Here is a 27,867-nt window from a genome sequence, read left to right on the forward strand (position 1 = left end):
CATTGCACCCGATTTATCAGACAGGAACAGCGAATTGGTTCTAATGGGAATGTTATTTCTTAATAAATCTGGAACTGTTTTCGGCCCCGGTTTTGCAGCTGGGAGACTTTAATAAATAACCCCCATAGAGTTCAATAGTACCAGGAATGTAATCACAAAGAAAGTATATGCTTCTAGTGTGATAATACGGCAGGCATAATCTTATAGGGCTCCATGTTAAAATGGATAAGAAGAACAAGGTGACACTGTGTACTCATTTGCATGATATTACCCAGAATCCCTGGCTGAAGTGGAAACACTATGCTAAGAGATAATGGGGAAAGGCAGGACTGCAGACCTGTCTGAGCCATATGAAAGTAATTTTTTTTATTTAGTGTGATAAAATAACAGTTGATATGCCAGACAGTCAAAACATCCAATACAGAGTAAGTGGGGTTTTCTGCACTTCAGTCTGTTCAGCATTGCTATCCTCAGAGAAGACATAACGTAGAGGCAACTGATCCCTTTATAATGTCGGGTTTGGAAGTGTTATCTAAACTACAGAAGCAAAACAGGATGACATTTCAAATAACCAAGATATCTGTCTTGTTTGTCTTAGAAATCTGGAGACAGACATCGTTAATGTGGCTTGACACTGAAAGGCTGACACTGGAACGCTTGAACTGCTTCACTGCCAACAAGTACATTGAAACACAAAACTGTGCAGTGAAAATGGACCAATTCGCTCAACTTGTCTGTCCCAAGCAGTACGTCTATTTATTCAGTTACTGGCTTTAATGTAACATGTAGGGGTCTAGTCTATATGTGCCAAAGCCACATAAGGACCCGCACCACAGGTAGGGTCCTGGCCCGGGAGGAGAGGGGAGTCTGGGAGGGAGAGAGAGAGAGAGAGAAAGGGGGATGTGAGAGAGAAGGGGGGTGGGAGGTTGAACAGAGAGAGAGGGTTGGGGAGTGAGAGATGGGGAGGGGGAAGGATTAAAAGAGAAGGGCAGAGAGTGAGAGGGAGAAAAAGTAGGGGGGAGAGTGAGATAAAGGAGGAGAAAAGGGTAAGGGAAGGTGGGAAGAGAAGGGGGAGAGAGAAAGGGGGAGGGGAAGAGATAGAGAAGGGGAAGTGAGAGAGAAGAGGGAGAGAAAGGAGAGAGAAGAGGGAGAGAAAGGAGGGGGGAAGAGTGAGAGAAAGCAGAGTGGGGGATAGTGAGTGAGAAAGTGAGGAGGAGAGTGAGGGGTAAGAGAGAGAGAGTGAAGGGAGTAAGAGAAAAAGGGGGAGGCATGTGGGGGAGAAGCAGGTGAGGAGGGGAGCATGTGGGGCAGAAGCTGGTGAGGAGGGCAGCATGTGGGGGCAACAAGTGAAAAGGAGAGCATGTGGGGGAGAAGCAGGTGAGGAGGGCAGCAAGTGAAAAGGAGAGCTTGTAGGGGAGAAGCTGGTGAGGTGGGCAGCACGTGGGGGGAGAAGCTGGTGAGGAGGGGAGCATGTTGGGGGAGAAAAACGGGTGAGGAGGGGAACATGTTGGGAGGGGGGAGAAGCTGGTGAGGAGGGGAGCATGTTGAAGTGGGAGGGGAGAACCCTACATTAAATATGTGGCCCGCAAAGCTTACCAAAGCTCGTGAAGTCACCCGGCAGCCAAAATAATTGCCCCCCCCCTGATGTAGGGGATGATTCTGTGTGTCAAAGCGGCCGATTGGGCCGTTTTCAGACACATTTTCCCCATGGAAGTCAAACATAGAATCAGCTCCACAAGCTTATTCTTTTTACTTTACCGTGTCTATCAAATAAAGACAGTTGCACTCAAGGTGAAGTCAATCCAGAAATGTATGGATATCAATTATATCCAGTATACCGGTAATGATAAAAACCCACGATGACACAGCCAATAATTTAAGATGAATTAACGTCACTGATAGCTGCTGCTGTCTGTATTTTTGACAGGCATGTGTTGTACATGTGAATAGTCTTTTATACTGCAGCGGTGTTTGATCGCTATTCTTAACCATAGGAAAGATGTGTTATGCATGTGTGTATATTTCAACATATATATTGCGATTTTTAGCAGGCATCAAAGTGAGTGGCCCTTAACAATCTTTAATGGCTTTTGCACTTTAGTGAATAAACAATAAGATGTGCATAAGCCCGTGTTTGCACATTCATCTTCCAAAAATCGAGTGCTGCTGTTAGGATAACCATTGCTTATCAGAATACTACTCTGTACTGTGTATAACAGGTTTTTACTATTTTAGGGTGTAACACAAATGAAATGCTTATTTCACCTTGTCTATTGGGTGCAGTTTTGGGGGTTTTGGGTGCAGTTCATACAAAATCAGTCAGTAACATACATACATTTCCATAAATCTGTATAACCAAATGGATCTGCCGCATCCCCCACCCCTTCTCCCAGCCCCTCGCTGTAAAATGCAATGATAACATTAGAGAAAAACCACTTACCTTACTCTAGTGTAGAACCAATGAAAGCAAATAATGAAATACAACACAAGTTAGAAAATGCCTTTCTACGCATGCAGCACTGTGATTACTCATAAAAGACGGATGAGGTTTAGAGGCAATGTACGATTTTTCATCTCTTATGAAAACAGAAATTGGAGACATTACTTTTATTGCTTTATAAGACATCATTTTTCGTTACTATGCCATGCAATATTTGCTCACAACAATACAAAGATGAAAGTATAAAGTACTGAACATTCAAGAATGGAGAACTAACATAGCTGCTTTGGTGAGAGTGGGAGTATATTTGATATTGCCTGTAAATATGTGTATATGCACTTTAAATGCACTCTATAAGCAATACTATATAAATATTAAAATGTTATACAAAGTAAAACTGCAAAAATTTTTACTTTCTCAATTCTCAGTAGTATCACACTGTCGAGCAACCACTAATATATCTCTGAAATAAAAACAGTATTTATGTATATATATATATATATATTTATGTATGTCTACGTGTCAGATGTTAACATATAAACATTGTCTCTAAAGTACTGTACTGTATGTCTACTGTGTTTTGGTTATTTCATGTTTTTCTGATGCCCATGCAAACATTGCGTGAATTTATTGTGCAGCAGACAGAATAGCGCATAAAACCAGATAAGAAAACAAATGATGTGCAAATGATACCCACAGCCAGTGCCAGCAATTGCAAAGTGCATATGAATAGTGTTAGCGACTAAAAGGACCTTATACAGTACAGTATGTGCGACGTGTGAAGAATCTGACCTTCCCCCAGGAGAATTTGCATGAATGTATGAAAGGGAGCAAACTAGTGTTAGCTGTTAAACGTTAAAAAAAAAACACGGTCTCTTAATGTACAGAATAGGGGAGTCCATATCAGTCTTTGGATTAGTTGAAATAATCGTCTCATCCCGTGAAGTATATAATTGTCCTGAAAACAGTCTGGATAGATGAAATATTTTTCCCAGCGGAGCAAGCAGTATGACATGGGAGCCATAACGTACAGTATGCTGATATAGCTACAGATGACAAAGATGCTGCTCTGAATGCAATTTATTGTTTGAGTTTACAAAAGGTGGTACTCCGCGCGGGCGCTGTCTCTTTAGAAAATGTAGCGTTAATTGCTGAATCTCTTGCTGCCGTCTGCTTAGGACGACTCCACAAACTCCTATGGAAAAGTGAGCTCCCAAAGGGAGACTCGCAAGGATAAAAAGAAAAAGAGCAGAAAAGCGCACTGTGTGTCATAAGGATTTAATCAATAAAAACCCACAAGGGGTAAACAATCACAATATTAAAATTACATTGTTAATGAGCATATATATATATATATATATACATTAATAGATTAGAACTTATAACTATCCTAAGTGGAGAAAGTCGCCGGAGAGGTCTGGAAGTCAGCTGACGAAGCACGCTGTGCGAAACGCGTAGAGGTCACGAGAGGTTGCGACATGAGCACTCATTGGTTGAGGGAGTCGCGGACAGCAAGGAGGATATTTCAGCGTGATAGAGCATTTTGGGTCCGGACCCGCGCCATCTTTGCGCCCGGCTGACTTCCAGACATCTCCGGCGACTTTCTCCACTTAGGATAGTTGTAAATTCGAATCTATTCATGTATATATATATACAGTGCTCGACAAACCCGGTCGCCAACTCGCCAGCTGCGATCGGAAATTGGCTCGTGGCCAGTAACATTTCCCCTGCACTGCAAAAAAAAAAAAAAATCCCCTGCTCGGAAAAAATAAATAAAAAAATTCCTCTAGCTGATTGGCTGTGACGCGGGATGGAGCTGCCAGGACTTAAAACTGCCCTTCCTTCTCTGCACGGGGGGGAGGTGTGTGCGTGCGTCTGCTCCTCCTCCTTTATACTGAATATCCTCCTGTATAATTGTGTCAGCTCCTGCACTGATCCGGTCATGGAGGATTTTGGACAGATGTGGAGGTGGGTGGAATGAAATGCAATTTAAATACACTGTTTCTCCTTCCCCCACTGCTCCCGCTGCCCGCGCGGGCTGGAAGGTAATGGCGCGGGTGTTTTTCCTTCCCCCCCCCTCTCCCGCTGCCCGCGCGGTCTGGAAGGTAACGGCGCTGGTGATTTTCCTTCCCCCCCCTCTCCCGCTGCCCGCGCGGGCTGGGAGTTAATGGCGCTGGTGATTTTCCTTCCCCCACTGCTCCCGCTGCCCGCGCGGTCTGGAAGGTAATGGCGCTGGTGATTTTCCTTCCCCCCCCTCTCCCGCTGCCCGCGCGGTCTGGAAGGTAATGGCGCTGGTGATTTTCCTTCCCCCACTGCTCCCGCTGCCCGCGCGGTCTGGAAGGTAATGGCGCTGGTGATTTTCCTTCCCCCACTGCTCCCGCTGCCCGCGCGGTCTGGAAGGTAATGGCGCTGGTGATTTTCCTTCCCCCACTGCTCCCGCTGCCCGCGCGGTCTGGAAGGTAATGGCGCTGGTGATTTTCCTTCCCACCCCTCTCCCGCTGCCCGCGCGGTCTGGAAGGTAATGGCGCTGGTGATTTTCCTTCCCCCACTGCTCCCGCTGCCCGCGCGGGCTGGAAGGTAATGGCGCTGGTGATTTTCCTTCCCCCGCTGCCCGCGCGGGTCGGGAGGTAGTAGTGCGTGTGTTTCTCCTCCCCGCTCCTGCTGCCCACGCGGGTCGGGAGATACTGTAGTTGCGGGGGTGTTTCTCCCCTCCCTCCTGTGTGTGTTCCCCCCCTCCTGTGTGTGTGTCCCCCCTGTGTGTGTGTGTGAGAACGTGTATATGCAGGACACCAGAGGTACCCCCCCAGTTTGTCACCCCTCCACCCAGTCACCCATCCCACCAGTCACCCATCCCACCAGTCACACAGTCACCCATCCCACCAGTCAACCAGTCACCCATCCCACCAGTCACCCAGTCATTAATCCCACCCAGTCACCCAGTCAGTAATCCCACCCAGTCACCAATCCCACCCAGTCAGTAACCCAGTCAGTAACTCCCCCCACAGTCACCCATCCCACTCCCCACCCAGTCACCCATCCCACCCCCCACCCAGTCAGTAATCCCACCCCTCACCCCCCCACCCAGTCACCCAGTCAGTAATCCCACCCAGTCACCCAGTCACCCAGTCAGTAATCCCACCCAGTCACCCAGTCAGTAATCCTACCCAACACCCAGTCAGTAATGTCACCCAGTCAGTAATCCCACCCAGTCACCCAGTCAGTAATCCCACCCAGTCACCCAGTCAGTAATCCTACCCAACACCCAGTCAGTAATGTCACCCAGTCAGTAATCCCACCCAGTCACCCAGTCAGTAATCCTACCCCACCCAGTCACCCAGTCAGTAATCCCACCCAACACCCAGTCAATAATCCCACCCAGTCACCCAGTCAGTAATCCCACCCAGTCACCCAGTCAGTAATCCCACCCAGTCACCCAGTCAGTAATCCCACCCAGTCACCCAGTCAGTAATCCCACCCCCACCCAGTCACCCAGTCAGTAATCCCACCCCCACCCAGTCACCCAGTCAGTAATCCCACCCAGTCACCCAGTCAGTAATCCCACCCAGTCAGTAATGTCACCCAGTCAGTAATCCCACCCAGTCAGTAATGTCACCCAGTCAGTAATCCCACCCAGTCACCCAGTCAGTAATCCCACCCAGTCACCCAGTCAGTAATCCCACCCAGTCACCCAGTCAGTAATCCCACCCAGTCACCCAGTCAGTAATACCACCCAGTCAGTAATACCACCCAGTCACCCAGTCAGTAATACCACCCAGTCAGTAATACCACCCAGTCAGTAATACCACCCAGTCACCCAGTCAGTAATACCACCCAGTCAGTAATACCACCCAGTCAGTAATACCACCCAGTCACCCAGTCAGTAATCCCACACAGTCAGTAATACCACCCAGTCACCCAGTCAGTAATCCCACCAAGTCACACAGTCAGTAATCCCACCCAATCAGTAATCCCAAGCAGTCACACAGTCAGTAATACCACCCAGTCACACAGTCAGTAATACCACCCAGTCACACAGTCAGTAATACCACCCAGTCACACAGTCAGTAATACCACCCAGTCACACAGTCAGTAATACCACCCAGTCACACAGTCAGTAATACCACCCAGTCACACAGTCAGTAATACCACCCAGTCACACAGTCAGTAATACCACCCAGTCACACAGTCAGTAATACCACCCAGTCACACAGTCCGTAATACCACCCAGTCACACAGTCAGTAATACCACCCCGCAGTCAGTCACCTCCACGTCAATCAATCACCCCCTCTCTGTCTCTCTCCTTCTCCCTCCCCCTCTCTGTCTCTCCCCCTCTCCGTCTCTCCCCCTCTCCCCCTCTCCGTCTCTCCCCCTCTCCGTCTCTCCCCCTCTCAGTCTCTCAGTCTCTCCCCCTCTCTGCCTGTGTCTCTCTCCCTCTCTGCCTGTGTCTTTCTCCCTCTCTGCCAGTGTCTCTCTCCCTGTCTGTGTCTCTCTCCCTCTCTGTCTGTGTCTCTCTCCCTCTCTGCCTGTGTCTATCTCCCTCTGTCTCTCTCCCTCTCTCCCTCCCTGTCCCTCTCTCTCCCTCCCTGTCCCTCTCTCTCCCTGTCCCTCTCCCTCCCTGTCCCTCTCCCTCCCTGTCCCTCTCCCTCCCTGTCCCTCTCCCTCCCTGTCCCTCTCCCTCCCTGTCCCTCTCCCTCCCTGTCCCTCTCCCTCCCTGTCCCTCTGTCTCTGTTCCTCTGTTCCTCTGTGTCTCTGTGTCTCTGTGTCTCTGTGTCTCTGTGTCTCTCTGTCCCTCTCTCTCTGTCCCTCTCTCTCTGTCCCTCTCTCTCTGTCCCTCTGTCCCTCTCTCTCTGTCCCTCTCCCTCTGTCCCTCTGTCCCTCTGTCCCTCTCTCTCTGTCCCTCTCCCTCTGTCCCTCTCTCTCTCTCCCTCCCTCTCTCTCTCCCTCTCTCCCTCTCTCCCTCTCTCCCTCTCTCCCTCTCTCCCTCTCTCCCAGACTCTGGATCTGGATATATTATTTACCTTATACTGCTTTCTTCCAGATCTGATTCAAGTGTCACACGGAAGACATCGGAATCCCCCCTAACCCAGAAAACAGGTAGGGAACACATCCCCTCCAATGTATAACATTGCAGGAATGCGGGTACCTGGACATTTAGGGACTGCGGATCAGGTAAGATCCCAGGCAGGATTGCTGCTTTAGATATTGTGAAGAGGGGGCATCCAGACACTGGTTAATGGGTGCAGGAAACTAGTCACACACACACACGTAACAAGGACTAATTGTAGTAAAGTATAAATTTACTACAATAAATATAAACTTATGTCAAAAACGAATGTTGTTCTTACTAGAAATTTATTACATTTCTTTTTTTTTTAAAACGGGGTTGGGGCGTGGCTATGGGCGGGACTGGGGGCGGGGCTAGGTGGCGAGTAGATTTTTTGGTTTGGCGAGTAGATTTTTGGGTGATTTGTCAAGCACTGTATATATATATATATATATATATATATATATATATGTATATATATATATATATATATATATATATATATATATATATATATATATATATATATATATATATATACGCTCATTAACAATGTAATTTTAATTTTGTGATTGTTTACCCCTAGTGGGTTTTTATTGATTAAATCCTATTGCAACTCAGTGCGCCTTTCTGCTCTTTTTCTTTTTAGAGTATAACATGAAATGAGCATGAACTTGTGATTCGTGCACAAGTTATTGATTATTATGATCACCATCTATAAGACTAAACTATATAATCTATATTTGCATTGCTACTATGTAAAAACTGAACTCCTGCAATGATAGTACTGTATGGACAGGCAGCCAAGCATGATACGTTTAAGGACACGGTATACACTGTAAAATTATGCAAAGAGAGAAATGGCTGCATGGATCTAGTGATACTTCACAGCAAAATATGTTCACTCACAGCGCTTTTGGGAATATAAAGTCTAAACAAATATGGATGAAAACGTGATTGCTTTTAATATATCAAAAAGTAGCTTTATTAAATAAAAATATAATATACCCAAAAAAACGTCTGTTCCTCTGAAATTTGGTAACAGAAGCATGATGACTCAAATCAATTTGCAATGCCAAAAAGGTTCTACAGTTTTATTTATGGCATGGGTAGCTCATACCATTAACGGTATGGACTGGATCCCCATATTGCTATTCGAGCATATGCACAACAGAAGATGCAGCTACGATATGTTGACTGTATATCTCATAGAGAAACTGTCAAAATACATAAACACCAGACACACATTTCTGGAGTTCAACGTGTCAGGATATATTACTAACACACTGAGAATGTTACAATTCAAATGTAAGATAATATAACCCAAAGAGCCCTGGTTGCTACCAAACCTGAGGAAGGTCCATGTTCAAGCTTGAGAAAAGACCACACAGGTCTAAAACGTTGCTCAGTTTGACTACTTTGTGTATTTTTGATGAAATTATTCAAATACATTTGAACTATTAGAGTCAGAGGGCCTCAATTTATTCCTGTTCTATGTTGCTGGACCGTGGATCGCGGTCTTTCGCTGTGCACCCATGGCAAGATAAGTAATATTTAGATATTCCAGTACATTATTGAGTGCCTCTCATACCTTGATGTTGTATATATGGTGACAGAGTATGTGGTACAGTAATTGGAGGGAGGTATATACTGTAAAACCTACCCTGGTAAACAGTTTTTTTTTCCTCACTGAGGAAGTTAAAAGCCCAGGGAGAGACCGGCTGTGCAAGTGCTCTGAGACTTACAAGTCATGTTAAGGGTCCCTGGAGTGGAGTATCCGGAGAGGAAGGTGGGCCGGTGCTCCAGCAGCCTTAGACAGCTGATTAAAAAGATCCAGGCCAGGATTTCCACTTATCTGTGGAGATTCCACAGGGGAGATAATAGCAGCTCACCTGGGTTAATTAACAAGCAGTGTTTTAAGCTGCAAAGCTGAGTTATCTTACTTGTCCCCCTACCTGAGCCAGGAGAGAGCTGGGAGGCTGCAAGGTAAAAATATCTATCATTTGCTAACCTTTATGTATATTTAGTTGGTAAGTGGGCAAGCCACCCAACTGCAGTTAGGGTGATCTATGTATAGCTAGGGTTCAAAAAAGAGTAAAGACTTGTTTTACCAACATGCTGAACATGGTCTCTGTGTGAATTACCCTAGAAGGTTACAGCGAGTCCCGGACAAGGGTCAGAATGCCCTGGGGCGCGCACACACACACACACACACACACACACACACACACACACACACACACACACACACACACACACACACACACACACACACACACACACACACACACATATATAAATAACCTAAAATGTTATTAAATCTTATCTAAGTCCTAATAATAGATAAAGCTAACCTGAACAAACAAATGACACAAAACCATGATATTTTTGGAAAAAGTATGTGAACCTTTAGATTCAGTACCTGGTGGCACCCGATTGAGCAGCAATTACTTCAACTAAGCATTTCCTGTAACTGCTGATCAGTCTCTCACATCGGTTTTGAGGATTTTTGGCCCATTCCTCCTTGCAGAACTTCTTTAACTCAGTGTATATATTTGATTATCTATAAATGTTGTATGTTTGTTATGTTATGTGTTTTTAAACACAGTTCAATTCGTGACTGGTTGGTGATCAGCTGTTCTATACATTTGCTGCTCAATTCCAAGATGCTTGACCTCTTGATTATTTGATTGATAACATTTGATGTGTAGGTGTGTACCCACGGCAGATCACTATATTACCAGCCACAGAATGAACAAAAGCACTCTTTGATAAAGCGCCTCCACGGCGGGAAACGCGTCAGAGTTCCTTTTAACCTGTGTCTGTCAAGTTCTTGGCATTATGGCCCAATAAAATAGTTTATTTAATTTATCCAAAAGCCTCTACTTTTGCAGTGCTCTACCTTCAATTTCTACTTAACTCAGTGACATTTGAGGGCTTCCTTGCATGGACAGCTCAATTCAGGTCCTGCCACAACATGTCAATGGGGTTTAGGTCCGGCCTTTGACTAGACCATTCTAAAAAACAGAATTTCTTCTTCTGCAGCCATTATTTTGTAGATCTGCTTGTATGTTTAGGATCATTGTCTTGCTACATGGTCCACTTTCGCTTCAGCTCACGGATGGATGGCCTGACATTATCTTCTAGAATCTCCTGATACAATGCAGAATTCATAGTTGTGTCAAAGATGTCAAGCTGTCCAGGTCCTGAGTCTGCAAAGCAGTCCAAAGCCATCACACTCCCACCACCATACTTGACGCTTGGGATGAGGTACTTCTGTTCAAACGCAGTGTTTGGTTTTCACCAAACATAACGTTTCTCATTGAGGCCAAAAAGTTCTACCTTTGACTCGTCTGTCCCAGGGAACATTGTTCTAGACGTCTTGTCGATCATCTGTGTGTTTGTGGACGGACGTTCACAGAGGTACGCAATTAGGAGGCTTTATAACGTGAAATTATAATAGGCTTTATTGTGCCTGTTCCTTTTCATCAGGAAAATTATCCAAACACAGGGGGGGGGAACAAAGCTTCCATTCACTTGGGAGTAATTCTAGTGAAAACACTATGCAACCAATTCACATCTCCCTAGTCAAGCATTTCTCCCCAGTCCCAAACATAGCATGAAAATAAGCAGATACAGTATAAGCAGTCTCTTAATAATGAAAGTCTTATCTGTTTATCAGCTGTAGAGTAAGCTTCTCTGCTCTCCTGGAACCGCACTGAGCGTGCACAGAAAATCAGCATCCAGGTTTAGAAGTCTTATTTGGGCATTGTGTCTTGAAAGCAGCTCTGCTAACTTTGGCAGAGCTCCAAACAAGTGTGTCTTCAAGTTCAGCTCAGGTGTCAGCTAAAGACTTCTCACTTCCTGTTTGAACAGACAGGCTTTTGTAAGCCATCTCAATCAGGCAGGTGGTGTTTAGTAATTAACTACCAGAAGTTAACCACCACACTGCTAGATTAAAGGCACATTACTGAACAGGGATAAGTCCCCTGTTACAGTGTTCTTTAGAGATATTCAGACAGGCAGCAATGTTCTTTTTAGAGATCCATTCACACCATTCTTGTTCAATCATTAGCCAAGGTTGTTACTCTGGAGTTCTTTGTGACATTCTGGATGATTTGCTGGTTTGTTGGAGAGATTTTGGTAAGATGACCGCTCCTGGGTAGAGTGACTGTGATCTTGAACTTTGAACAACAACATGGAACTTTCTCCATTTGTAGACTATATGTCTGACAGTGGATTGGTGGAGCCCCAAATCATTAGAAATTGTGTTGTAACCCTTTCTAGACTGATGAGCATCAATAACTGTTTTTCTGAGGTCCTCAGAGATTTCTTTGACCGTGGCATGACTTATGTTTCCACACACCTGTATGGTAAAGACCAAACTCACAAAGTTTCTCATCTTTATATAGGGTGGGGCCTCCAAAACTCCCACCTGAAGAGCTACCTAATTATGTATCCCCTTTAATTTAGCTGATAAAACTAGAGTTTCACTTATTTTTGCACATACCCTAACTGTTAATTACTCATTGTTTGTCTAATTCAAATATCATTTTGTTTCAAAAGACATGGAATTGATTAATATAAGCCCTATTGAATATTTAATAAAATACTGGTTGTGATTCAAGAAGGTTATCATGGAAAAGCTATGGAATTTCCGTAATTATCATTCGGGTTCACAAACTGTTTCTCGCCACTGTGTGTGTGTGTGTGTGTGTGTGTGTATATATATATATATATATATATATATATATATATATATATATATACATATATATATATATATACATTGATACAACAAATGTTCTTATATATTCTCTCCATCTAACTATTTGTCATCATCTTGGTCTTTCGATATCTTTTGTTATCCAGTTGAGTACTATATCTTTGTCAAACGATGGTAATTTCTTCCTGCGATATATCCGTATCACTGCCATTTTGATGTCTTCTCTTACTGATCCTCATCTTACTTGTAACTTCATGTAATCTAATGGTTGATGTGGCATTCTCGTAGATGTTCTTTATAATATCAATGTGCACTTCTTCAACATGTTGTATTCTTAATGCATTGGGAACCGCTGAGGTGTAGACAGAATCAAATGCTTTTTCGTAATCTACGAATTCTAAGAAGAGTGATGGATCGTATTCATTACTTTGGGAAATCACTTCTTGACTAGGATTTAGAAAACATACAGGACCCCTATAAGCTCATGCAACTAATTTTGACAGATTAATTATAAATCATTCTTCCTGGTAATGTACAGGTTATTAAGAATTTATTTTAGTGTTAGGACCCTTGAGACGTGGTCTGCCTTGGAGGGGCTCAAGGGCTTACAACGCTTTGGCCAAAGGGTTAAACTAAAAGACCATTTAATTCAAAAGATATCTATATATATATTTAGGCACTGTACCGTGTATTTGTGTCATTTGGATGTAGCACTGGGCTCTGTCTGTGTTTCATGTTCTGTCTCTGGTTTTAAACGACGAGGATTTAGTCAATATTGTTGTATCCACTGTGAAATCCCACCTTTTTTCTAGACAGGGTGAAGTCCAGGGCTGTTGCAGCTGATTAGTGAGTATCTTCATACAAAAAAGTCTTGTACGCAATTGGAAGTAGACTGATTTGTCTTTAGTCCTTCAGGTTTTCTTGGTATCCTTTCTTGTGGATGAGCATACCTATGGCAGTGCTCCATTGTTCTGGACATTCCCTGTTATACAAGCAGCATTTAAAGAGTTTGCAAGGATTTTCTCTATTTCTTCCCAAGTTTCTTTAAAGATTTCAGTTGTAATTCAATCTTCCTCGGGAGCTTTCCCGTACTTCATGAATGTGTTTGCTTTATATATATATATATAATGTATTTTGTTCTAAAGCTTAGGTAACTTTAATGAGTTTTTTAATAGACAAATATTATGTCAGTAAGTGCATTTTTGGCAAAACCCCAGTAAATGCACTTACTGACATAATATTTGTCTATTAAAAAACCTTTTACCTCTACAATGACGATATGTATGAACACCTTCTTACTTGCTTAGACAAGTTCTCTGATTTGTTGCTGGAGGTCTTCTGGACGTGTGGTAAAAATAACAACGTCATCTGCAAATCGAAGATGATTCAAATATTCCCCATTGATCTTGATTCCTTTTTTCCCAAATGTCTTTAACAATTCTTGAAGTGTTGCTAGGAAAAGCTTTGGTGACATGGTGTCTCCCTGTCGCACTACCTTGCTGATCCTTATCTTGCTTGTATCATCATGAAATTCAATGGTTGATGTGGCATTCTCGTAAATGTTCCTTATTATATCAAAGTAGGCTTCATCAGCACATCTTCTAAATGCATTTAAAACCGCTAAGGTATAGACAGGATCATGCTTTTTTTTGTAATCTAAAAATCCTAAATTGAGTGGTAGATCATATTCATGAAATCACTTTTTGTACGACCTGGATGTGGTCCATGGCGTTATAGCCTTTGAGAAATCCTGCTTGTTCTCTAGGCTGTGTGAATTCCAGGGTCTGTCACAGTCGATTAGCGGGTATCTTTGTAAAAATCTTGAATTGGAACTAGACTAATTGGTCTGTAGTTGTTGAGGTCTTCTCTGTCTCCTTTATGGTGGATGAGGATAACTATGGCATTATTCCATTGTTGTGGAATTTTCCGGAATTTTAAATGTAAATTTCCTTTATGGTTAAGTTGGTTGATTGTATGGTAGAAGTCTTCCACTTAATTGTCTGTGCGAATTGATGTTGGGGCCTGTACTTGTATCTCTTTGTCAACTGAATGATAATTCTTGCTGCTCTTTCCGATGAGCTTTCATACTCCACTATGTTGTTTCTCTATCTCTTGTTAACGATGAAGCCTAGTCCACTGATTCTTCCATTTTCTGTACCTCTATAATATAACAGGTGTCCACTTTTGAGCTTAATGAGGTCTTTAGCTTTTTTTTGTTACTTCACTAAGGCCTCAAATTTCCCATTTAATCTTTTCAATATCGTCTTTCAGTTCTTACAGTGCTGCTTCACTGGAGAGAGTTCGGCAGCTGTTGGTAGCCAGATTGAGGTTTGAATCACAGCTTTTTGTTTGAACCTCTGGGGATTCTTAGCACCCTCTACCTTCATGTCTTCTTCCTGAATGCTGGAACACAGGCACAATCCAGCCTCCGGAGAACGAGAGCCATTGTTTTTTGGTATACTCCATATTTGGAGGTTGATGCCTTACTTGCATGTTGGCAAGTACCTTTCCCACTTTATCCGGGTATAATGTTCAAGCTTTCCTAGTATGGTTGAACCTACAGTACCAGCAGATGTGTCACTATACATCTTCTTGAATACCCGCTGTCACCTTCACACAAATATATAAATACTGTATATATAGTCATACAAACACAAATATATTTATGTGTAGAGAGAGAAAGGGGGGCTAGACACCGCATACACTACGTATTGTAAAGGTACCCTCAAAGGCTGGCTAATTATAAACACAATTGTTATGCCAGCGGTGCTTCGGGATAATAGATAATGAGGACACAAACAGAAAAAGTATCCCATATGTGCTCATAAGGGATACTTTTTCTGTTTGTGTCCACAAATATATTTATCTATAAATGTGTGTGTTTTATGGGTGCTTTTATTGTTTTGGAGGTTGCAGATACAAAAACATGCTTTCACTGGCGCATGCCATTTCCTAGTTCCCCAATGTGCAATCTGGATAATAGGAGAAACACTTGCCTCATTACCTTTGTGGTGTATGTTCCCCTCTATGAACTCCAATGAATAATGGGAAAATGTATAAAAGCACCTCTTTCAATATATCACCTTTGGAAGAGTACTTATCGCAGTGTCAACAGATTCCAGGTAGCTGCTGATAACTTACTCGTAAAAGGTCCTCAAAGAGTCTTAGATTCTCTTCAGTGGGGAAGAGGAAGTGCCTTTTGACCATACAGTAATGCACTCTGACACGAGCTTGACATAACCAGGGCTAGAGTGAAGCAGGAATGCTGCAGCACTTATTTTAGCAGCAGAACACAGTTCCGGCAGTTTTGCAGCCACTCTGCCGCATTCCCCAGGCCCTACCTGGGGAATGTGAGTGCCGAGTTTGTCAGTGACCTATCTGAACCAGCCTGAACCAGCAACGTGCCAAAAGTCTGGTCCAACTTCCAGTGTTGGCTGGGTGGGCGGGACCTCCTCCATCACCGGTTACTGACAAGCTTAGAGAGTCCACACACATTCCCCAGGTAGGGCCTGGGGGAGGGAGGGGAGGTATGAGAGAGTAAAAGAGGAGGGGGATAAAAGAGTGGAGAGAGCGTAAAAGAGAGGGCAGAGAGAGTAAGAGAGGGTGAAGTGTGAGAGACATGGGGAGAAGAGTGAGAGAGACAAGGGGAGGGAGAAGAGTAAGACAAGAGGGGGAAGAGGGAGAGAGGGAGGGGAAGAATGAGAGAGAAGGGGGGGAAGAGTAAGAAAGAAAAGGAGGGGAAGAGTAAAAAGGGGGGGGGAAGTGTGATGGGGAGAGTGAGCAGAGGGAAGAAAGAAAGAGAAGGGATGGCATGTAGAGGAGAAGCAGAGTATGTAGGAGAGAAGATACAGAGCAGGGGAGGATGCAGGGGAGAAGCTGGTAAGGAGGAGAACATGTTAAGGCGAAGCAGGATAAGGAGCGGAGGAGGGGAAGCAGGTGTGGGAAAAGCTTGCGAGTAGGGGAGCATGTGGGGGAGAGGCAGAAGAGGAGGGGAGTATGAGAGGGAGAAGTTAGTGAGGAGTGAAGCATGAGGGGGAGAAGCAAGTGAGGAGAGGATAATCTGGGAGAAATGCTGGTGAGAAGGGGTGCATATGGGGTAGAGGCATGTCAGGCATATGGGGGTGAAGCAGGTGGGGAGGGGAGCATGTGGCGGAGAAGCTGATGTTGGAGGGAAGCAGGGAGAAGCTAGTGAGGAGGGGAGCATGTGGGGGAGAAGCAGGTGAGGAGGGGAGCTTGAGAGGTAGAAGCAGGTGAGGAGGGGAGCAGTACAGGCAGAAGTAGGCAAGGAGTATGAGGGGGAGAAGTTGGCAGGAAGAGAAGCACGAGGGGGAGATGCAAGTGAGGAGGGGAACATGTGGGGGAGAAGTTGGTGAGGATGGGAGCATTTGGCAGAGAAGCATGTCAGGATGAGAACATGAGGAGAAGCAGGTGAGATTGTGAAGCATATGGGGAGAAGTAGGTGAGGATGGGAGTATCAGTGCGAGAAGCAGGTGGGAAGGAAGCATGGGGAGAAGAAGCTGGTGAGGAAATGAGCATTTAAGGGAGAAGCAGGTGAGGAAGGGAAGCTGTTGAGGATAAGAGCATGTGGAGGAGAAGCTGGCAAGAAAGGGAGCATGTGGGTCAGAAGCTGGTGGGGAAGAAGTTGGCGAGGAGGAGGAGAAGCATGTGAGGAGGGGAGCATGTAAAGAAGAAGCAGGTGAGAAGGGGAGCATGTGGGTCAGAAGCTGGTGCATGAGGGGGAGATGCAAGTGAGGAGGGGAGTATGTGGGAAGAAGCTGTTAAGGTGGGGAACATGTGGGGAGAAGCAGGTGAGGAGGGAAGCATGTAGGGGTAAAGCTGAAGACGAGGGGAGCATGTGGGGGAGATGTTGGAGAGGAGGGAAGCATTTGGGGAAGAAGTTGGAGAGGAGGCGAGAATGTGGTGGAGAAGCTGGAGAGGAGGAGAGCATGTGGGGAAGAAGTTGGAGAGGAGGGAAGCAGGTGGGGAAGAAGCTCCAGAGGAGGGAAGTATGTGGGGAAGAAGCTGGAGAGTAGAATGTGATGGAGAAGCAGGTGAGGAAGGGAGCACTTGGGGAGAAGCTGGTGAGGGAAGCACGTGGGGAGAAGCTGGTGAGGGAAGCATGTGGGGAGTAGCTGGTGAAGACAGGCGCATGTTGGGGAGAAGCAGGTAAGGTTAGCATGTGGGGAAAGAACTGGTGAGGAGGGAAGCATGTGGAATCCTGAAATATTCTGTTATGTTTACATTTTTGTACTCGGAAACTGAAAATAAGGAATGTTTAATACATTGTGTTTAATATGGGGGGGGGGGAGGTTAAGTTCCTACATGTTTTTTTTTAAAGCTAGTACCAGACATAACTCTATCTTGAGATTAGAACAAAAGAGTTTGGCCGTTTAGCCATACATAGCAAAAGTGCAAGTACAGACATACCCCGGTTTAAGGACACTCACTTTAAGTACACTCGCGAGTAAGTACATCTCGCTCAATAGGCAAACAGCAGCTCACGCATGCGCCTGTCAGCACATCCTGAACAGCAATACCGGCTCCCTACCTGTACCGAAGCTGTGCGCAAGCGGGGAGACTATAGAGCCTGTTACAAATGCGTTATTTACATCAGTTATGCACGTATATGACGATTGCAGTACAGTACATGCATCTATAAGTGGGGAAAAGGTAGTGCTTCACTTTAAGTACATTTTCGCTTTACATACATGCTCCGGTCCCATTGCGTACGTTAATGCGGGGTATGCCTGTAATACTTTAATTCTGAAAATGTTAACATTTAAAATATTGCAGGTAGACTTAGAGAGGTCAAACTTCTTCTGCTATTTCTGTCACTTTGAAAACTGCTGCCCTCCTGTACCTTATTCATGTATACTCTTGAGGTAAGTCCCCATCCTTTCCATTCTCTTTCTCCTTTAGGATCTACAGAGTGTACATGCTGAAGTTGTGTAGTCATGCTTTGAAATGTGTTCTTGTTCTCTACTTTGAACCTCATCCTATCTGCCTTTTACATTAGGTCACAATACAAAAGGTGATGTATTGTCAAGTGGCATCACCCCTTTCTGCTGATAATACCTCTACCTATGCAGCCTAATATGCTACTGGCCTCCCCCCCAGTGGCTTGTGACATTTTGTTGATAACCATCCGTGGTGTGTACAAACAAAAGAGCAAAAGATATACTTGAGTGATTAAATATAACAGAAAAAATACATATCCTACAGGGGATCCTGCTCTCCGTTCACGGTTTCCTCATCCATCCAAATGTGATATTAAAGTTATAGAGGCGCAGACACCCTCAAGTTATTTATAAAACATGTTTCAGTAAACTAGTGTATTATAGAGGTAATATCATCCACGTTCTCCAACCCGTGTCAATCCTTCCAAGGACAACGTTCAGAATGCCAGACTCCCTTGTATATAAGATAGCAAAGAGAAAATGGACATAGTGTAAACTATTTAATGCTAACACGCATGCACAAAAAAATGAAACACACTTACAAGATGCCAGATCAAATTTTGCATTTGCAATTGAGACCGAGTCTGCCGTACTTTCGGCTGGTGTTACGTTTTTTGCTATTGGACTGTTGAGCTTGCCGTACTTTCGGGCTGGCCGCCTTTGTGAAGATTCTACCGATCCAGCCGAGTATGGGAGTGGTGCACTAGTGTCCTTTCAGCGTACCAGACACTGGATACTAGCGTACTAGATACCTGCCGCCTGTCAGAGCATTAAGAGCCATGGAGCTGTTCTTGAGAGGCGCAGGTATCCTGGTAAAAATAACACCCACTGCTCATTTGATCTTGCAAGTGTGTTTCATTTTTTTGTGCATGCGTGTTAGCATTAAATAGTGTAAACTATGTCCATTTTCTTTTTGCTATCTTATACACAAGGGATTCTGGCGATCTGAACATTGTCCTTGGAAGAATTGACACGGGTTGGAGAACGTGGATAATATTACCTCCATAATACACTACTTTATTAAAGCATGTTTTATACATAACCTGCAGGTGTTTGCGCCTCTATAACTTTAAGATAATATCTGTAACCTGTATCACTTGATACCTAATATTACAATTGTAATATTTAAAATATATATATCTTCGCACTCGTATTGCTAATGTACACTACTATTTGATACCTATAAAACTCAAAATATTGCTAATCTGAAATCATCTCAAAATAGAATACAATCTAGCGTGATAAAGTTTCCGCTATATTCATTACAAATTATCTATGCAGAGAAATCATAGAAAAACATTATTTGCATGCACTTTTTCTCATGGTTAGTGCCTCTCTCTCTCTCTCTAAATTTACCTACTTTAGGGTAACGAGATTTCTGGCTGTGACTTTTAGGGGCGACATGCAATCTTGCACCAGTAAATATGTAATTTTGATTGTGTTATTTGCATACAAAATGTGCATACAGTATCACACAGATTTGCACAGTCAGAAACAAATGCCAACTATAAAAAATAAGTTTTGCACCGTTCGGAGAACTTTTTAATGCTTATGGCAAAAGTTGCTATTTTTGCCCAGAAATGTCATTATCACAGTTTAATGATCCGGCCCCTTAGTGTGAGATAATAAAGTACTCCATCTTGTCAGTTCCTTACTATGTTTAACGAATCATACATTTGTCCGACACAAATTACAACTTTTAAAGTTAAATGAGCTCGAGTGGTCTTAGACTGAAGATTATGTGAAAGGTCAATTCTGACATATCCACATATGGAAAGCGGCAGAGTTTAATTTCTGGTGATGATGTTTGGATGGTTCTATAAAACGGACATGCGGTGTAGCAGATACTCACAGTACAACTTCTACATGATCCAAAGCCCACTGATCATGACCTGTTCCACCATGACGGGGCTGCCACCAGCGTAGTAAGACTCCTTTCATTCGGGCCTCCCTGTATTAAGTAGAGAAGGCAAACATTGTGTTTACTCAGGATTCCAGCACAGCACAGGGAGCGGAGGACGTCAAATGATCAAACACGTGGAAATAACAATAAATCCATTTATCTGAAGAAACATGGGAACAGTTTCTTCCATCTTAGGTTGAGTGGAGGTCTTCATGTAATATTTATCCACTATTTGCACCATCACTTTCGACACAGATGTAGTGTATATTCACTTTTTTGTCACTTATTTGCACACTAGATGTGCAACGCGCATATGATTCATCACTTCTAATATTCTCACTACATTTTGCCACGAGAGAGCACCCTCCTAGACACCTTTTCTGTTGCACGTCGTGTTTACTCAGTCATAAAGTGTTAATCAGCCAAATTATTAACGTAAGTTGACCCAAAAATTATGTCATTAGCAGCAATATAAATATATAGAGGGAAGAGCACTGACCGATTAAAAGTTCTAATCAAACGTGTATAAACATACAGAAATAAATACAGAAAAACTGAAGCTCGCTGGACCAGATTTCCAAATAGCTTTTGTTTTCAGAGTACAAAAAGTGGAATACCTCTCTCAAAAAAGTATATACCAAAAAAAAAAAAATGTTTTTAAAAAGGGATGGTACCAGAGTTCATTGTGACACAAGTCAGTGTCTTCCTCTGGTATTCACAAACCAGAAAATGAAGACGGTAAACGTACAGGGCATATGAAAACCCTGACACAGAGTAAAGGAACAGTGAAATGTTCTTACTGCCGAATTACTCATCTCCAATATGTTAAAATACCCAGCGTTATATAAACACATTTGCCACTTAGTGAGTGTACTGTAATTCAATATGCATAGGTCTTTATCGGACGAACACTCCCATTGAGGTCAACAGGAGTTTTCGGACAACAATGGCCCAAACCGCCTTTTTGGAGTATATTGAATTACCTTCTTAGTAGAAATTTTAAGCAACTTCTACAGTTACCCTAAAGTAGAATCTAATGTAGAATGTCATGTTTGGGACAGCACTGAAAATAAACATTCTGCAATATAAAGCTATACTTAATATGACCACATTACAAACCAGTTATGCGATCACGCCATTAATTACACTAGGGAGAGTGAGGGGGAGAGATAAATTACATTAGCAGTTTCCCCAGGTATCTCAGATGTGCCTCTTCAGCATAAATCCTGTTTCAGGGACTAAATGGGAGCAACACCAACACTTGGATAACGCCATGTTATGTGAAGATAACGCAGCGTTATCCTAAAATAACGTGACATCAACCTTATTCTAAGGGGCTCAACTACAGGCGTTCTGTATATGATTACCCCCTCGTGAATAATGAGTTAAATTATGTCCGTTCCTGTTTTGGTTAACGTCCAGTTATTTGCTCCGATTTATCAGAGCTTAGTAAATCTAGGCCTGTATGAGCTACTATGACTGTTATTAGTCCATGAAAGTGATACAAGAAAATGATCTCCTGGACGTTCAATAGAATTTATGTAATCGGCTCAGTAGCTAAAAGGATAAAAAAAAATTAAAAAATTGTCCCTAGGAAAATATTATTTTTTTTGTGTGAGGTACTTTTCATAATTCCCAAATAAAACTATGTTCATTAGACTTTTCTTTTAATTTTCATATTACTCCGAAAAAGCCTTTGGGACAAATATAGACAATGACAATACGGCCCATCCATTCTGCTACCTCACCATGTTGCTGCAGTTGCAAAGCCATGTAATAGTCTGTTCCTGCAAATGATGCACGCAGCATTATGACCAACTCCTTTCAAAAGTTCTGCCCTGTGCCCTCCTGCGGAATTCTACAAAGCCATGGATTCCATCTGGCACCATACAAATGACAATTTTCCAGGCCCGCAAACCGTTTGCTGATAGGATGGACCATCAGTAATTATGAAGTCACTACTTACAGTGGAATGTTGTAAGATACCCTCTGGGCTTGTATAAAGTCTTTTGGCTGGTGCTGTGCTATGACTTGCCATGTTATCCCATTATTGACACTGTACTGTAGCAGCACTGCCTTATTCACCGTGTTTGCATCACTGAGGTTGGTATTGCAACTCTCTGTCTGTGCAATGCTTCCAATTTGAAGGACAAACATTATTTTGCTTAAAAAAAAGAAAAGAAAGAAGAATGAGGAAGGGACAAAGTTAGAAGGATTGATTTAAACTCTTGATTTATCAGATTACTGGATACGGTTTTTAAAATCAATACATCAAGCAATTGACTACTAGCAGGTTGCCCACATGAAAACTGGTTGACCAATCTATCAATAATGCAGAAAACAAACGATGAAATATTATTATTAATGAGTATATCCCTACAAATATACTTGCAGTGTTCTTTGAAGTATATACATTTTTTTGCTAATATATAATATATGTCACTTTTTAAAGCTTTATAAGACACAACAGAGCTGAAAGAGTGCACCAAATCGTGTATAGTGAGTATATTTAAGGGGCTATACAGATGGTCAGTGATATTTTCTAGTACTGTTACGGTACTTATTCAGAGGGTCTCAGATACAGCGTTCAGAGTCAATCGTATCATGGTAAACCAACAAATTTAGGTTAAAACAAGAATAAACCCAAGCAGGTGTTTTTCTTAAAAAAAATACTCTAAATAGTTCTTATTGTGATATGTAATATACAAGAATTCCAGCTTCTGCACGTCTTTTGCACCATGCGTAGTACAGTATGTTACTATTCTAAATATGCAGAAGTATATTACAATGAGCGTATATGAATTGTTTCACATAGATTGGAAAGCATTACCTTGCTCTAGTTAGATCCAGTGGCTTAGCTATGGCTTGTCTAACTTGGCATCCATTAAAATAGAGTGAATCTCCGTGGGCATATGGTGCCAACTGACCACATCCGTTCCCTATTACACCTCCTTGAATGTTCTCCCAGTTTATTTCCGTAACTTTTTCAGATTCAAAATTATCTTTAATGTAGCTGGGAAGATCATGGTTAAACACAGAGCAGTCATCACCTGAAAACAACAGCCGATATTAATATTATATATTTGTATAGCACTCAAATGATCCACTGAGAAAAAAAATAATGCTTGCCATGAACAGGACTTCCCACTGATATATTGTAGCTGCCCTGAGGAGTAAGAACATACGCTGGCTACCGGCTTTTATTTTTTCACATCAACATTACAAGTAATACATGACTGGATTAATGAGGAAGCTACACAGCAATTCAGTCCTAATGCAGGTATTCAAACGAACCCATGAGTACAAAACTAAACTAAACTTACCCTGGTGTCCTTCATCGCAAATACAAATAGCTCCAGTTGTACAGTATCCACGGCCGCTGCAGAGCTTGGGGCAAGCTTCTCCGATGTACACATGGTCCACTGCCCAGCTCTGCTTTTCTGTCTCGTCGCCTTTCTGAATCCAGCGGAACTGAGTTGCACTGTAGAAAAATAACAGCTACATTATTCAATACATTTGTTGCACTTTTTTCAACTATACATTTCCTGTAAAACTACCTATTGTTTGCGGTCTCATCATAGAGGTCCAAGGAAACAATGTCCGTCCGGGTGGCTATTCTAAATATTTATTATGGCTCCATTTATCGGTGTAAGAATAAGCGCATAAGGGATAAGTTATTGAGATAAAAATGCACATTTTCTATGTAACAATCAAGCTACTTAACACATAATTTGTCCTGCTCATGCAGGTGAGAGTTCTACTAAACTAAAAAGATACCGTATATGGAGGTATTACACAATGCATAGATTATATTTGTATCACAATCTGTGCCAGGATCTTTCATTTTTTTTTCTCGGTACAAATAAAGGATCTTTCATTTTTTAAAGTATTTTTCGGTACCATAGTTTGTCTTTGGTCTGAGAATAAAGAAATCAATTTGGCTTAAACATATGTGTCAAATGTAATACAATTAATTAGACATGATCTCTGATTGATATTGAATTCAATTGATACACCGGACTATGATGTCACTCGAACAAAATATTTAATCATCATAGCTTTAGCGGATATAATTTGCATAGTTGCTCTTAGGGATGGTCACATACCTAGATGAGACATGATCTGGAAGTTGTAGAGTTATCCTTTTCCAAAGAGAGGTGTTGACCGAATTATAGATGGTGGCTTCATGGAATTGAAATGGGGAGCAGCCAATACTATTTGAGGAGGAAGGGAGGCATTGAGCCTGCACAAGTTGCCATGAATCTGTCCTGTTGCAAACAATATAAAATTGGACAAAGTCAACAGAGGAAATGTCAGAGGTTTGCAGTAAAGAGGTGCAATAGCCGTAGTAGTTATGGGGTGAATTATTATTGTATTGTAACTTGAGACTTCTTTAGGAGTCTTCAAAGTCTTGCATATGATCCTGCTCCGTGGCCAGGGCCGGTTTTAGAATTCCTACTCCCTGGCCAGGGCTGGTTTTAGAATTTTGCCACCTTTGGCACTTACCTTTTTGCTGTCCTGACCACCTCCTCCTGCAGCGCTGCCCTCCTCCTTCTGTAGCATCTTTGACGCTGCAACGCTTTTCCATTACAAGGGGATGGCATGTGACATCACATTGTCATGGCAATGCGTTGCCACTGCGTTATTTCACGCTGCAGAAGGAGATCGGTGACGTTGCAGGAGGAGGTAAGAGACCTTTACACAGGCCCTGCGCTCTCCCCGGCATTCAGTTTAATTGTTGTGGAGAAGAGAGCAGGGCCTCTGTAACCAAAATTTGCCGCCCCTCTGAAATTTGCCACTTTAGGCCCAGGCCTAGTAGGCCTATGTCTACATATGGGCCTGGTCCCTAAAGAATAAGGCTGCGCTTATAGTGCTGGCGACGCGACCGTCGCGTCAAAACAAATGCATTCTCACCGTCGTTGGCGCTTATAGCGCATGCGACGGCGCAACAGTGCTACCAAACATCTGGTGGTCACTGTTATTTGATTTTTTCGGCCACTGTCTCCCCTTGTGGCCAATCGGGAGCTTCTCTGTGCCTCTGCCCTCCCCCATTAATCGCCTAAATTTGAAATATAACTATCGCAATGGCGACGGGTGACGTCATCGGTTGCGTCGCCGTCACTATAAGCGCAGCCTTAGACTCACATTGACTGTTTACATTGAAACAACTGAAGAAACAAGATTGAAGGAGTGGCTGAGTGAGTAACGGCACCAACTCAACATCAATGAATTTGAAGCTTGTTCAAATCCCGGTGTCAGGACGTTGGAAAAGTCAATTTTATCTCCCTGTGCTTCAGTCACCAAAAAATATATTGTAAACTCTTTGGGGCAGGGACTTGTGTCTACAATTTTATTTTAATGTACAGCTGTCAGTGCTATACAAATAAAAAAAATATATATATTATTAATAATGTTTTTCAGTGGTATTGTAAAATCAAAAAGTCTTTCTTCAGTTCCTCAGATTTGAGTGTCAGAGTTGGTATTTTTGACTCTCTGTGGCCTATCCATGAAACTGCGATAAAGGCGTGGATGTTTTTTGGACGTATTTGCATCTTTCTGTATATGAAGCGGTTATCACAAGTCCAAACCATGCGGAAAGAGCTTTTTTGACATGATTTGTTTCTGGTTGTGCAATGCCGTGCAAAATATGCAAACAGGCAAAAATGACATATGATATGACTATTCATAAAACTGTGAGATTGCAAATATCCCAGAAAGCCACAGCTGGAAATCTCCAGGCTTTCGCTTGAAATGAGATGGGGATAAAGAGCGGGAGAGAGACAGATACTATAGGGAGGTAAGATGTCTGACTGTCAATTTCTGGGCAATATTACACAAAATCAGGCAAAAAGTGCATGCAAAAGAGGTAATTCTTCATGAATACATCATGAATTTTTCATTGCGTCAAATTGTATGCCATTACCCGGCGATTTTCCATGGGAAATATCAGAGTTTAATTAATAGGATCCTCTGAATTGTTTTTTTTTTACCCGCAGTCGAGTTCTAAATGCTATACAGGTGTTCCTCTGTATCCGACGGCCGCTTTCCGCAGAATGCCTTATCTGACGCCACATAATGCAGTCCTCTGGACGCATTATCCGACGTCGGACCTGCTTATCCGACGGTCATCGCCGCCGATTAACATGGACCCGCAATTCGACGGGCCGTTATCCGGCGGGGGTTTGCGGATGCATTACGTCAGATAAGCGAGGACTAGCTGTATTATTTATATAACAAACAAACAAGAAGACACAGATAGTCTCCCAAAAATCCCTTTCTAACTGCACAGCAAGGCTGCTATATGAAATAGGGGTACAATACTCCCTGACAGATAGTCTAATAAGCTGTATGGGGTACAGAAAGTAACCGCTCTCAGCACTGTGGGAGGACAGTTACCAATAAAAGCCTAGTACAGGCCAAAAGAATAAAGTTTTATTAAATGCAAGAAACAACGGCGCATACTCAATTAGCATAAAAACAATTAAAACGCAGGGTGATAGGTAACACCAGAGGGGAATCGAATGGATAATACAATGGATAATTGGTCTAGTATTCCCTAATGGTGGTAGCTGAATCTAGGTGTGGGGTAAAGTGAGGAGGTATCTATCAAAGGCAGAGGGGACAGGTATATGGATATATCATATACTTGTAAGTCTAAATAGACTCAGGAACACCTTAGTGTATGTATACCATAACAATATATATCTCCCTAGATAAAGCCTCCTCTCAATGTTAGTGGCAAGGGTGTGTAATCATGGTAAGTATCAAGTCACTCACGGTAATCGGTGCGCAAATGGTATACCGGCTGCAGTGCCTGCCACTAGTAAAAACACATCCGCCCCCCAGTACACCAGAACGGGACCTCCCACCTTGAGAAAGCTCCAGCCCCGAGCGCGAAACGTACGTCGGGATGACGTCATCGTGTTGACGTCAGAGGTCACGGGTGGAACCGTTCTGGTGTACTGGGGGGCGGGTGTGTTTTTACTAGTGGCAGGCACTGCAGCCGGTATACCATTTGCGCACCGATTACCGTGAGTAGACATTGAGTTACCACATTTGCAATATTTTTATTTTGGTTTTTCTGACACATAGGCTTTATTTGGAGTTTGGCCGTCAGATTACCATTTCTGTTGTGTCATTTGCATCTTGTCACTACCACTGTTGATTATACCGATACTTACCATGATTACACACCCTTGCCACTAACATTGAGAGGAGGCTTTATCTAGGGAGATATATATTGTTATGGTATACATACACTAAGGTGTTCCTGAGTCTCTTTAGACTTACAAGTATATGATATATCCATATACCTGTCCCCTCTGTCTTTGATAGATACCTCCTCACTTTACCCAACACCTAGATTCAGCTACCACCATTAGAGAATACTAGACCACTTATCCATTGGATTATCCATTCGATTCCCCTCTGGTGTTACCTATCACCCTGCGTTTTAATTGTTTTTATGCTAATTGAGTATGCGCCGTTGTTTCTTGCATTTAATAAAACTTTATTATTTTGGCATGTACTAGGCCTTTATTGGTAACTGTCCTCCCACAGTGCTGAGAGCGGTTACTTTCTGTACCCCATACAGCTTATTAGACTATCTGTCAGGGAGTATTGTACCCCTATTTCATATAGCAGCCTTGCTGTGCAGTTAAAAAGGGATCTTTGGGAGACTGTCTGTGTCTTCTTGTTTGTTTGTTCTGTCAGTACTATTCCTTTGCACCGGTTGCTCTTACTATTACCGATTGGTGAGCGGTTTACCATAAGTTATTCGTATTATTTATATATCA

The 27,867-nt window shown here is 42.9% G+C and overlaps 1 protein-coding gene across 4 annotated transcripts in view; it reads right to left on the minus strand.

Moving 5' to 3' along the window:
* Positions 1-27,867, minus strand: part of RELN (reelin) — a 483,994-nt gene that overhangs the window by 2,658 nt on the left and 453,469 nt on the right. For 2 of the 4 annotated variants that reach the window (XM_075599651.1, XM_075599650.1), the window contains exons 59-64: positions 24,178-24,339; positions 23,395-23,552; positions 22,902-23,121; positions 22,038-22,235; positions 20,021-20,119; positions 2,432-2,576 (exon numbers count right to left, since the gene is read on the minus strand). In XM_075599651.1, coding sequence (XP_075455766.1) covers positions 2,447-2,576; positions 20,021-20,119; positions 22,038-22,235; positions 22,902-23,121; positions 23,395-23,552; positions 24,178-24,339 — 967 coding nt within the window. In that variant the 3' untranslated portion in view covers positions 2,432-2,446. Of the gene's footprint in view, positions 1-2,431; positions 2,577-20,020; positions 20,120-22,037; positions 22,236-22,901; positions 23,122-23,394; positions 23,553-24,177; positions 24,340-27,867 lie in introns of those variants that run through there. The other 2 variants (XM_075599655.1, XM_075599652.1) reach the window with 1 other exon arrangement.

The sequence above is a fragment of the Ascaphus truei genome, chromosome 5 (assembly GCF_040206685.1).
Source record: "Ascaphus truei isolate aAscTru1 chromosome 5, aAscTru1.hap1, whole genome shotgun sequence".
Lineage (NCBI taxonomy): Eukaryota > Metazoa > Chordata > Amphibia > Anura > Ascaphidae > Ascaphus > Ascaphus truei.